Source organism: Lampetra planeri, unplaced genomic scaffold (genome assembly GCF_965212315.1).
Source record: "Lampetra planeri unplaced genomic scaffold, kcLamPlan1.2.h2 scaffold_176, whole genome shotgun sequence".
In the NCBI taxonomy this organism is placed as follows: domain Eukaryota; kingdom Metazoa; phylum Chordata; class Hyperoartia; order Petromyzontiformes; family Petromyzontidae; genus Lampetra; species Lampetra planeri.
In genome coordinates, this window is record NW_027614497.1 from 1 (window position 1) to 11,825 (window position 11,825).

Genomic DNA, 11,825 nt, shown 5'->3' on the forward strand with positions numbered 1-11,825 from the left:
TCTCATCATCATCACGGTGGCTAGGAGATGTTAACTACCTCGCCTGGTGTACAGGAGGTCGTGGGTTCAATCCCGACCCTGACGAGGCCTGCTGCTGTATATTTGGAGTGTACGTGTCTCTCTCTCTCATCATCATCATGGTGGCTAGGAGATGTTGACTACCTCGCCTGGTATACAGGAGGTCGTGGGTTCGATCCCGACCCTGATGCCTGCTGTTTATTTAGAGTTTGCGTGTCTCTCTCTCTCTCTCTCTCTCATCATCATCATGGTGGCTAGGAGATGTTGACTTACCTCGCCTGGTGTACAGGAGGTTGTGGGTTCGATCCCGACCCTGATGCCTGCTGCTGTGTATTTAGAGTTTGCGTGTCTCTCTCTCATCATGATCACGGTGGCTAGATGTTAACTACCTCGCCTGGTATACAGGAGGTCGTGGGCTCGATCCCGACCCTGATGCCTGCTGCTGTATATCTGGAGTTTACGTGTCTCTCTCTCTCTCATCATCATCACGGTGGCTAGGAGATGTTGACTACCTCGCCTGGTATACAGGAGGTCGTGGGTTCGATCCCGACCCTGATGCCTGCTGTTAATTTAGAGTTTGCGTGTCTCTCTCTCTCTCTCATCATCATCATGGTGGCTAGGAGATGTTGACTACCTCGCCTGGTATACAGGAGGTCGTGGGTTCGATCCCGACCCTGACGCCTGCTGTTTATTTAGAGTTTGCGTGTCTCTCTCTCTCTCTCATCATCATCTCTATGGGTCTGTATGTATCTCTAAGGGTTTGTATGTATCTCTATGGGTATCTGTGTGTCTCTGTGGGCCTCTATGCATCTCTGCGGGTCTCTAAGGATCTCTACGCTCCCATATTATTCGGCTGCCGCTACAAATTTCCACGCGATGTTAAGCCACGTCCGTCGATCACGATGACAAGCGACTTCGTCGAGCTATCATTAGTCATGGCCGGGGTCGCTCCTGAAAAAACATCTACATAGCTCAGCGGGGCCTAACCTGCTCAAATAAACCAAGCGTAGTCGCAGCCAAGTCTCGCCGGCGGCGGCGGTGGCGTGTGTGTCTGGTTCGGAGTCTCACATGAAGCTGCTCATCATCTGCTTGGTGTCCTCGGAGCTGCGCGAGTTGGCGAAGCTGATGAACGAGCAGTAGACGGCGACCCAGGCACACCACTTGAGCTGCACGAGAGTGGGGAGAGGCGCGCGGGGAGACGCAGAGGGAGACGCGGGGAGGGAGAGGGAGACACGGGGAGGCAGAGGGAGAGACGGGGAGGGAGACACGGGGAGGCAGAGGGAGACACGGGCAGGCAGGGGGAGACACGGGCAGGCAGAGGGAGACACGGGGAGGCAGAGGGAGACACGGGGAGGGAGACACGGGGAGGCAGAGGGAGACACGGGGAGGCAGAGGGAGACACGACAGTCTGTTAGAGGCTACACGGGGGATCTTTGTCTGTGTCTCCTTCATAGGCGCTGCTGCTACTCGCTAACAGCACTTGCCCCGACAGTCTGCTAGAGGCTACACGGGAGATCTTTGTCTTTGTCTCCTTCATAGGCGCTGCTGCTATTCGCTAACAGCACTTGCCCCAAGTCTGCTAGAGGCTACACGGGGGACCTTCTGTCCATGCCGCGCGTCACCTTGAGCATGAGGCCACACATACTGAACACCATGCCCAGCAGGTTCATGTAGTCCGGCGTGGGATCCTCCAGCGTCTGCGAGTTCTCTGCTGACGGGGGCTTGTACCTGCGCGCGCACACAAACACACACACACGGGGGGGACAGCGCCCGACTTACGAACACCCCGACTTACGAACACCCGACATACGACCTCCTCGACTTACGACCACCCGACCTACGAATCGCCCCGACTAACGAACACCCCGACTTACGAACACCCGACATACGAACACCCCGACTTACGAACACCCGACCTACGAAACGCCCCGACTTACGAACCACCAACGTACAAACTAACCGACTTACGAACTATCCGTCATACGAATGCAACAAACTTTGAACGATTTGACTTAACCTACTCCCCGACCTACGAACGATCAACCTACTACCTCCTCGACTTCCGAACGCCCCAGCTTACGATCAGTCAAGATACGAACGCATCGACCTATGAACTCCCCGACCTACGAACAACCAACCTACGACCTCCTCGACTTCTGAACGCCCATGCTTACGATCAGTCAAGATACGAACGCATCGACCTATGAACTCCCCGACCTACGAACAACCAACCTACGACCTCCTCGACTTCTGAACGCCCATGCTTACGATCAGTCAAGATACGAACGCATCGACCTATGAACTCCCCGACCTACGAACAACCAACCTACGACCTCCTCGACTTCTGAACGCCCATGCTTACGATCAGTCAAGATACGAACGCATCGACCTATGAACTCCCCGACCTACGAACAACCAACCTACGACCTCCTCGACTTCTGAACGCCCATGCTTACGATCAGTCAAGATACGAACGCATCGACCTATGAACTCCCCGACCTACGAACAACCAACCTACGACCTCCTCGACTTCTGAACGCCCATGCTTACGATCAGTCAAGATACGAACGCATCGACCTATGAACTCCCCGACCTACGAACAACCAACCTACGACCTCCTCGACTTCTGAACGCCCATGCTTACGATCAGTCAAGATACGAACGCATCGACCTATGAACTCCCCGACCTACGAACAACCAACCTACGACCTCCTCGACTTCTGAACGCCCATGCTTACGATCAGTCAAGATACGAACGCATCGACCTATGAACTCCCCGACCTACGAACAACCAACCTACGACCTCCTCGACTTCTGAACGCCCATGCTTACGACCGGCCGAGACATGAATATTTCGCCTTACGAACGGCCCTACTTACGAACCCCGACTTACACAGGTCCCGACTTACGAACCCCCGACTTACGAACCCCGACCTACGAACTCCCCGACCTACGAACTCCCCGACCTACGAACAATCAACCTACGAACGCCCCAACCTATAAACACCTCCGACCTACGAACCATCAACATACAAACTCACCGACTTACGAACTATCTGTCATACGAACGCCACAAACTACGAACGCTTGAATTTCGATTTAAAGCTTTCGTGACTGCAGGGATTCATCTTCTTGGTTCTTTCGCTAAAGTCACGTAGAAGGGAAGCTGCTTGCGTTGTGGCCGAAACGTCGTGAGAATTATTTCGTTATGTTTTATTTTTTATTATTTTATTACTTCCCTTCTACGTGACTTTACCGAAAGAACCAAGAATACGAACGCATCGACTTACGAACTCCCCGACCTACGAACAACCAACCTACGATCTCCTCGACTTCCGAGCGCCCCGCCTTACGAACGCCCCAACTGACGCATAATCCGCCTTACGCACTCCTCGACTTACGCACTCCTCGACTTACGAACCCCGACTTACGCGCTCTTCGACTTACGAACCCCGCCGTGTCTGTCAAGGTGCCCGCAGAGCTTCACTGGATTCCGGTTGGCGAACGAATCGGGCGTTGATCATTAATAGAGGTTGTTTTTTGTTGTTGTTGTTGTTGGGTTCGATCGCGTAGATATGTAAATGTTGTGTCGTTAAAACCCGCCACCACCCGACACAGCCAACCAGTGAGGGTTGTCACGTAAAGGGAACGTGGCCAGTTGGTGTGTTGGAAAGCCAAACCCACAATATTCACAATCTGATTGGTAATTGTAAATGTACAATCTAGATTGTAAATTGTGATTGTAAATTGTAATTGTAAATTGTGATTGTACATTGTAATTGTATATTGTAATTCTATAATCATAATTGTAAATTGTAATTGTATATTGTGATTGTACATTGTAATTGTATATTGTAATTCTATAATCATGATTGTACATTGCAATTGTATATTGTGATTGTACATTGTAATTGTATATTGTAATTCTATAATCATGATTGTACATTGCAATTGTATATTGTGATTGTACAATCTAGATTTTAAATGTTGCGCTTGGCTCTCCAACACACCGTTGTGCTGTACAAGTGACGAATTGGCGTGTACCAGGCGAGGTAGTCAACATCTCCTAGCCACTGTGATGATGATGATGAGAGAGACACGCAAACCCCAAATATACAGCAGCAGGCATCGTCAGGGTCGGGATCGAACCCACGACCTCCTGCACACCAGGCGAAGTAGTCAACATCTCCTAGCCACCGTGATGATGATGATGATGAGAGAGACACGCAAACTCCAAATATACAGCAGCAGGCATCGTCAGGGTCAGAATAGAACCCACGACCTCCTGTACACCAGGCGATGTCGTCAACATCTCCTAGCCACCGTGATGATGATGAGAGAGACACGCAAACTCCAAATATACAGCAGCAGGCGTCGTCAGGGTCGGGATCGAACCCACGACCTCCTGTACACCAGGCGATGTCATCAACATCTCCTAGCCACCGCGCACCCTTTCTGCTGTATTTCCATAGAGGCTAACTAACAATACTTATAAACACGGTTAATTATTAAAAGCTGTGTGTGTGTCTGTGAGTGCCTTCTCATAGCCAGCGAACCTCTGTATCTTGTTGGGTTTCTTTGGGTCGCTGCTGTTGTTGCTGCTGCTGCTGCCGCCGCTGTTGTTGGACGACATCGCGTTCGCCTTGATCGTTGTGTTATTCTAAAGAGATGTGTGTGTGTGTGACGGCGATTCGCTGATGAATGCGAAGGGTACGGGATTAAAATACGTTAAGATACAATCATCAAGGCGAGGAGGTACAGTGCAACTGGGTGCGGTGGGGAGCCCGGGGTGGAGTTTCTCGGCGGTTCCGGACTGGACTCCCGCGATGACGTCAACGTCGACGCGTGGAGCCTGCGGACCAATGGGAGGGCTGCGAGGCCGGAGTGGAGTCAGAGGCCGGAGTGGAGTTCACCAACGAGGAGCGGATCCGGAGTCGGACTACGGAACCAACCGCCACTCGCCCCGCCCACCCCCCCCACCCCCTCACTCACCCCGCCCCCCCCACCCCCTCACTCACCCCGCCCCCCCCACCCCCTCACTCACCCCGCCCCCCCACCCCCTCACTCACCCCGCCCCCCCACCCCCTCACTCACCCCGCCCCCCCCACCCCCTCACTCACCCCGCCCCCCCACCCCCTCACTCACCCCGCACCACACTCACCCCCCACCCCACTCACTCACCCCACCCACTCACCCCGCCCACCCCCCACCCCCTCACTCACCCCGCCCCCCACTCACTCACCCCCTCACTCACCCCGCACCCCCCACCCCCTCACTCACCCCCGCCCCCCCACCCCCTCACTCACCCCGCACCACACTCACCCCCCACCCCACTCACTCACCCCACCCACTCACCCCGCCCACCCCCCACCCCCTCACTCACCCCGCCCCCCACTCACTCACCCCCTCACTCACCCCGCACCCCCCACCCCCTCACTCACCCCGCCCCCCCACCCCCTCACTCACCCCGCACCACACTCACCCCCCACCCCACTCACTCACCCCGCACCACACTCACCCCCCCCCACTCACCCCCACCCCCCTCACTCACCCCCCACCACACTCACCCCCCCACTCACCCCCACCCCCTCACTCACCCCGCCCCCCCACCCCCTCACTCACCCCGCCCCCCCACCCCCTCACTCACCCCGCCCCCCCACCCCCTCACTCACCCCGCCCCCCCACCCCCTCACTCACCCCGCCCCCCACTCACTCACCCCCCTCACTCACCCCGCACCCCCCACCCCCTCACTCACCCCGCCCCCCCACCCCCCTCACTCACCCCCCCCCACTCACCCCCACCCCCCTCACTCACCCCCCACCACACTCACCCCCCCACTCACCCCCACCCCCTCACTCACCCCGCACCCCCCACCCCCCCACTCACCCCGCACCACACTCACCCCCCCACTCACCCCGCACCCCCACCCCCTCACTCACCCCCCACCACACTCACTCACCCCACAACCCACTCACCCCCCACCCCACTCACTCACCCCCCAGCCCACTCACCCCCCACCCCACTCACTCACCCCGCACCACACTCACCCCCCCACTCACCCCCACCCCCTCACTCACCCCCCACCCCACTCACTCACCCCCCAGCCCACTCACACCCCACCCCACTCACTCACCCCGCACCACACTCACCCCCCCACTCATCCCCACCCCCTCACTCACCCCCCACCCCACTCACTCACCCCACAGCCCACTCACCCCCCACCCCACTCACTCACCCCGCACCACACTCACCCCCACCCCACTCACTCACCCCACAGCCCACTCACCCCCCACCCCACTCACTCACCCCCACCCCCTCACTCACCCCACAGCCCACTCACCCCCCCACCCCACTCACTCACCCCGCACCACACTCACCCCCCCACTCACCCCCACCCCCTCATTCACCCCACAGCCCACTGACCCCCCCACCCCACTCACTCACCCCCACCCCCTCACTCACCCCACAGCCCACTCACCCCCCCACCCCACTCACTCACCCCCACCCCCCCACTCACCCCCACCCCACTCACTCACCCCACAGCCCACTCACCCCCCACCCCACTCACTCACCCCCACCCCCTCACTCACCCCACAGCCCACTCACCCCCCACCCCACTCACTCACCCCGCACCACACTCACCCCCCCACTCACCCCCACCCCCTCACTCACCCCCCACCCCACTCACTCACCCCGCACCACACTCACCCCCCCACTCACCCCCACCCCCCTCACTCACCCCCCACCCCACTCACTCACCCCGCACCACACTCACCCCCCCCACTCACCCCCACCCCCTCACTCACCCCCCACTCACCCCCCACACTCACCCCCCACCCCACTCACTCACCCCACAGCCCACTCACCCCCACCCCCTCACTCACCCCGCACCACACTCACCCCCCCACTCACCCCCACCCCCTCACTCACCCCGCACCACACTCACCCCCCCACTCACCCCCACCCCCTCACTCACCCCCCACCCCACTCACTCACCCCGCACCACACTCACCCCCCCACTCACCCCCACCCCCTCACTCACCCCCCACTCACCCCCCACACTCACCCCCCACCCCACTCACTCACCCCCACCCCCTCACTCACCCCGCACCACACTCACCCCCCCCACTCACCCCCACCCCACTCACTCACCCCGCACCACACTCACCCCCCCACTCACCCCCACCCCCTCACTCACCCCCCACCACACTCACCCCGCACTCACCCCCCCACCCCCTCACTCACCCCCCCACCCCACTCACCCCGCACTCACCCCCCACCCCCTCACTCACCCCCCACCCCGTCACTCACCCCCCCCACTCACCCCCCACCTCACTCACCCCCCCACCCCACTCACCCCGCACCGCACTCACCCCCCACCCCCTCACTCACCCCCCACCCCACTCACCCCGCACTCACCCCCCACCCCCTCACTCACCCCCCATGCCACTCACCCCCCCACTCACCCCCCACCTCACTCACCCCCCACCCCACTCACCCCGCACCGCACTCACCCCCCACCCCCTCACTCACCCCCCACCCCACTCACCCCGCACTCACCCCCCCACCCCCTCACTCACCCCCCATGCCACTCACCCCCCCACTCACCCCCCACCTCACCCCCCACCTCACCCCCACCCCACTCACTCCCCACCCCCCACCTCACCCCCCACCTCACCCCCCACCTCACCCCCCACCCCACTCACCCCCCATCCCACTCACCCCCCACCCCACACCTCACCCCCCACCCCACTCACCCCCCACCTCACCCCCCACCCCACTCACCCCCCACCCCACACCTCACCCCCCTACCCCACTCACCCCACTCACCCCCACCCCACTCACCCCCTCCCCCTCGCTCACGCCCCACCCCCTCGCTCACCCCCCCACCCCCTCGCTCACCCCCCACCTCACCCCCCACCCCACACCTCACCCCCCACCTCACCCCCCACTTCACTCACCCCTCACCCCCCACCTCACCCCCCACCCCACTCACCCCCCCACCTCACCCCCCACCCCACTCACCCCCTCCCCCTCGCTCACGCCCCACCCCCTCGCTCACCCCCCACCTCACCCCCCACCCCACTCACCCCCCACCTCACCCCCCACCCCACTCACCCCCCACCCCACACCTCACCCCCCTACCCCACTCACCCCACTCACCCCCACCCCACTCACCCCCTCCCCCTCGCTCACGCCCCACCCCCTCGCTCACCCCCCACCCCCTCGCTCACCCCCCACCTCACCCCCCACCCCACACCTCACCCCCCACCTCACCCCCCACTTCACTCACCCCTCACCCCCCACCTCACCCCCCACCCCACTCACCCCCCACCTCACCCCCCACCCCACTCACCCCCTCCCCCTCGCTCACGCCCCACCCCCTCGCTCACCCCCCCACCTCACCCCCCACCCCACTCACCCCCCACCTCACCCCCCACCCCACTCACCCCCCTCCCCCTCGCTCACGCCCCACCCCCTCGCTCACCCCCCTCCAAAAACGGAACGCGACTACGGGTAGCCCGGAGATCCACCCCGCGCGCACGTGTTGTCAACGTGGAACGCGTTTGGTAAATGTTCAGCATCGGCGTCGACTTTGATCCACTGCTGGATGAAGGTCGCCTTTTCCGAAGGGGGTGGGGGGGGGGTGCGAGTCGCGATCCCCGCGTTGCGATGACAACAATAAGATCCACAGCATCAGCTGGCGGTGACGTCACCGCGGCGCTTGTGCCAGGCTAGGTGCACCAAGGGATTTGATTTTTTTTATTTTTCTGATTCCTCCATCTCTGCGTGCTCTCCTGTGGCACAGCGAGGGAGCGAGCCACAGGCTGCTGGTGCACTTCACGTGACAGCCTCAAAGTGCACCTAGCCTGGCACAGGGGACACGCGGTGGCTGGTTGTCGTAACGTGGTAGGGGGCACAGCTGGTGCATCTGCCAGTCATCTCAGTCAACCGCACGGCACCACCCGAGTCTGGTCCCGTGACCTCCTCCTCCTGCCAGCGAGCGCCTCAACGTGCACCTAGCCTGGCACAGGCGGCTGTTGTATCCTCCTGAGGCTGCAGCTCAGACATTCGTCTTGACCGCAGTGACGTAAGGGCGCTACGGTGGCTAGGAGATGTTAACTGCCTCGCCTGGTGTACAGGAGGTCGTGGGTTCGATGCCTGCTGCTGTATGTTTGGAGTTTGCGTGGATTTGAATCCACTGCCCTCTGGTTTATCCCTCCACAATTAGAATCAACGCGCGTTTTGAGTATTTGGCTGCTAGAAATGTCCACGTGACAAGCCACTGCGTTGAGCTGTCATTTGTGATGTCCTGGTCGCTTCTAAAAAAAAAAGCTAAATAACTCAGTGGGCTTTACCTGGTAACATAAACAAGTTTAAAGTTTTGTTTTAGACGTGTCCTGCTCAAGCACTCTCTGATTTACTTACTGGACGTGTGGGAAAATATCTTAATCGCTCATCGGATTCCTCCAGTATACATTCCGACAGAGGTGGGACAAAGTCATTGTTATGCAAGTCCAAGTCGAGTCGCAAGTCATCAAATTCATGACTCGAGTCTGACTCGAGTCCAAGTCACATGACTCGAGTCCACATCTCATAGGTGGGACAAAGTCATTGTTATGCAAGTCCAAGTCGAGTCGCAAGTCATCAAATTCATGACTCGAGTCTGACTCGAGTCCAAGTCACATGACTCGAGTCCACATCTCATAGGTGGGACAAAGTCATTGTTATGCAAGTCCAAGTCGAGTCGCAAGTCATCAAATTCATGACTCGAGTCTGACTCGAGTCCAAGTCACATGACTCGAGTCCACACCTCTGCATTCCGATTCCTACAATGACATGCAACCGTCATGTGTTCTTGAATCGAACTTTCTGACCCCGTGCCTCGACTGGACATCTGTGAAAAAAGCTTCATAGCTCATCGGATTCCTCCAGTATACATTCCGATTCCTACAATGACATGTAACCGTCATGTGTTCTTGAATCGAACTTTCTGACCCCGTGCCTCGACTGGACACCTGTGAAAAAATCTTCATAGCTCATCTGATTCCTCCAGTATACATTCCGATTCCTACAATGACATGTAACCGTCATACGTTCTTGAATCGAACTTTCTGACCCCGTGCCTCGAGGGGACACCTGTGAAAAAAGCTTCATAGCTCATCGGATTCCTCCAGTATACATTCCGATTCCTACAATGACATGTAACCGTCATGTGTTCTTGAATCGAACTTTCTGACCCCGTGCCTCGAGGGGACACCTGTGAAAAAAGCTTCATAGCTCATCGGATTCCTCCAGTATACATTCCGATTCCTACAATGACATGTAACCGTCATGTGTTCTTGAATCGAACTTTCTGACCCCGTGCCTCGACTGGACACCTGTGAAAAAATCTTCATAGCTCATCTGATTCCTCCAGTATACATTCCGATTCCTACAATGACATGTAACCGTCATACGTTCTTGAATCGAACTTTCTGACCCCGTGCCTCGAGGGGACACCTGTGAAAAAAGCTTCATAGCTCATCGGATTCCTCCAGTATACATTCCGATTCCTACAATGACATGTAACCGTCATGTGTTCTTGAATCGAACTTTCTGACCCCGTGCCTCGAGGGGACACCTGTGAAAAAAGCTTCATAGCTCATCGGATTCCTCCAGTATACATTACGATTCCTACAATGACATGCAACCGTCATGTGTTCTTGAATCGAACTTTCTGACCCCGTGCCTCGACTGGACATCTGTGAAAAAAGCTTCATAGCTCATCGGATTCCTCCAGGATACATTCCGATTCCTACAATGACATGTAACCGTCATACGTTCTTGAATCGAACTTTCTGACCCCGTGCCTCGAGGGGACACCTGTGAAAAAAGCTTCATAGCTCATCGGATTCCTCCAGTATACATTCCGATTCCTACAATGACATGCAACCGTCATGTGTTCTTGAATCGAACTTTCTGACCCCGTGCCTCGACTGGACACCTGTGAAAAAAGCTTCATAGCTCATCGGATTTTTCCGGTCTGAATATATTGACACAACTCCGATTGGAATCCACGTCAACTCCTCATTAACTCCTAATGCAAGTCAAAGCATGCTCCGTTTGCACTCTCGGAAGAAAGTCATAAACCACGGAAGACTCATCTTCTTGGTTCTTTCGGTAAAGTCACGTAGAAGGGAAATAATAAAACATAATTAAATAATTCTCACACGACGTTTCGGCCACAACGCAAGCAGCCGTCCTCAGGTGAAGAACAGGTCTGTCGGAAAGACCGCATCTGAATGAGCACCACCAAGCTTGGCAGCGTATATTTAAGCTGCTGGGTTAGAGGGGGAAGAGCGCCTTGACAAATGAATTTGCATATCAAGAGGAATTTAGCATATTTATGGGAAATGCAGATATGGGATTAGTCACTACTTGTGGAATGCGTAGGAGGTGGGCGTGGGGTTTCAAAGCCATATAATGCCCGTGCATTATGCAGGATTAGCAGCATCAAAGGGAGGGAGTAGGGTTAGCATTAATAAAGGGAAGGAATGTTAATAGTATGGAGCTGCAGCAGCTAAACCACCACGTAAAACAACTCTTAGCCTAACCGCCACCACAGAAGACTTTTAAGAATAAAAACTCTTAATCGCTTGATCCCCACACAGATGGCCACACGTTCAGTAACAAGTAAACCCGTAAAAACAAAGTTTTTCACTATAAATCCTTCATATGCGTGGCATCGGGGCGGCTAGAGTCCTCTCGTCCTCTGGCTTGAGATGGCTGCCACCTATGGGTCAGATGATTGTCTGGCAGCATT

The 11,825-nt window shown here is 57.2% G+C and overlaps 1 protein-coding gene across 1 annotated transcript; it reads right to left on the reverse strand.

Moving 5' to 3' along the window:
• Window positions 1-308: 308 nt before the first annotated feature.
• WDR83OS (WD repeat domain 83 opposite strand) lies at window positions 309-4,965 on the reverse strand. The gene is made up of 3 exons (XM_078622757.1): window positions 4,575-4,965; window positions 1,641-1,746; window positions 309-1,184 (listed from the first exon to the last, which is right to left on the reverse strand). Exons 1-3 carry the CDS (start codon window positions 4,649-4,651, stop codon window positions 1,083-1,085), a joined length of 285 nt encoding a protein of 94 aa, XP_078478883.1. The 5' UTR covers window positions 4,652-4,965; the 3' UTR covers window positions 309-1,082.
• Window positions 4,966-11,825: the final 6,860 nt, after the last annotated feature.

Bases quoted from the DNA above. Each gene is read 5' to 3' on its own strand.
- WDR83OS (XM_078622757.1), bottom strand. From the start codon at position 4,651: ATGTCGTCCAACAACAGCGGCGGCAGCAGCAGCAGCAACAACAGCAGC. The intron at 1,747-4,574 runs GTTCGCTGGCTA...GTGCGCGCGCAG, and splicing joins AAACCCAACAAGATACAGAG to GTACAAGCCCCCGTCAGCAG. The intron at 1,185-1,640 runs GTGACGCGCGGC...ACTCTCGTGCAG, and splicing joins TGTGTGGCCTCATGCTCAAG to CTCAAGTGGTGTGCCTGGGT.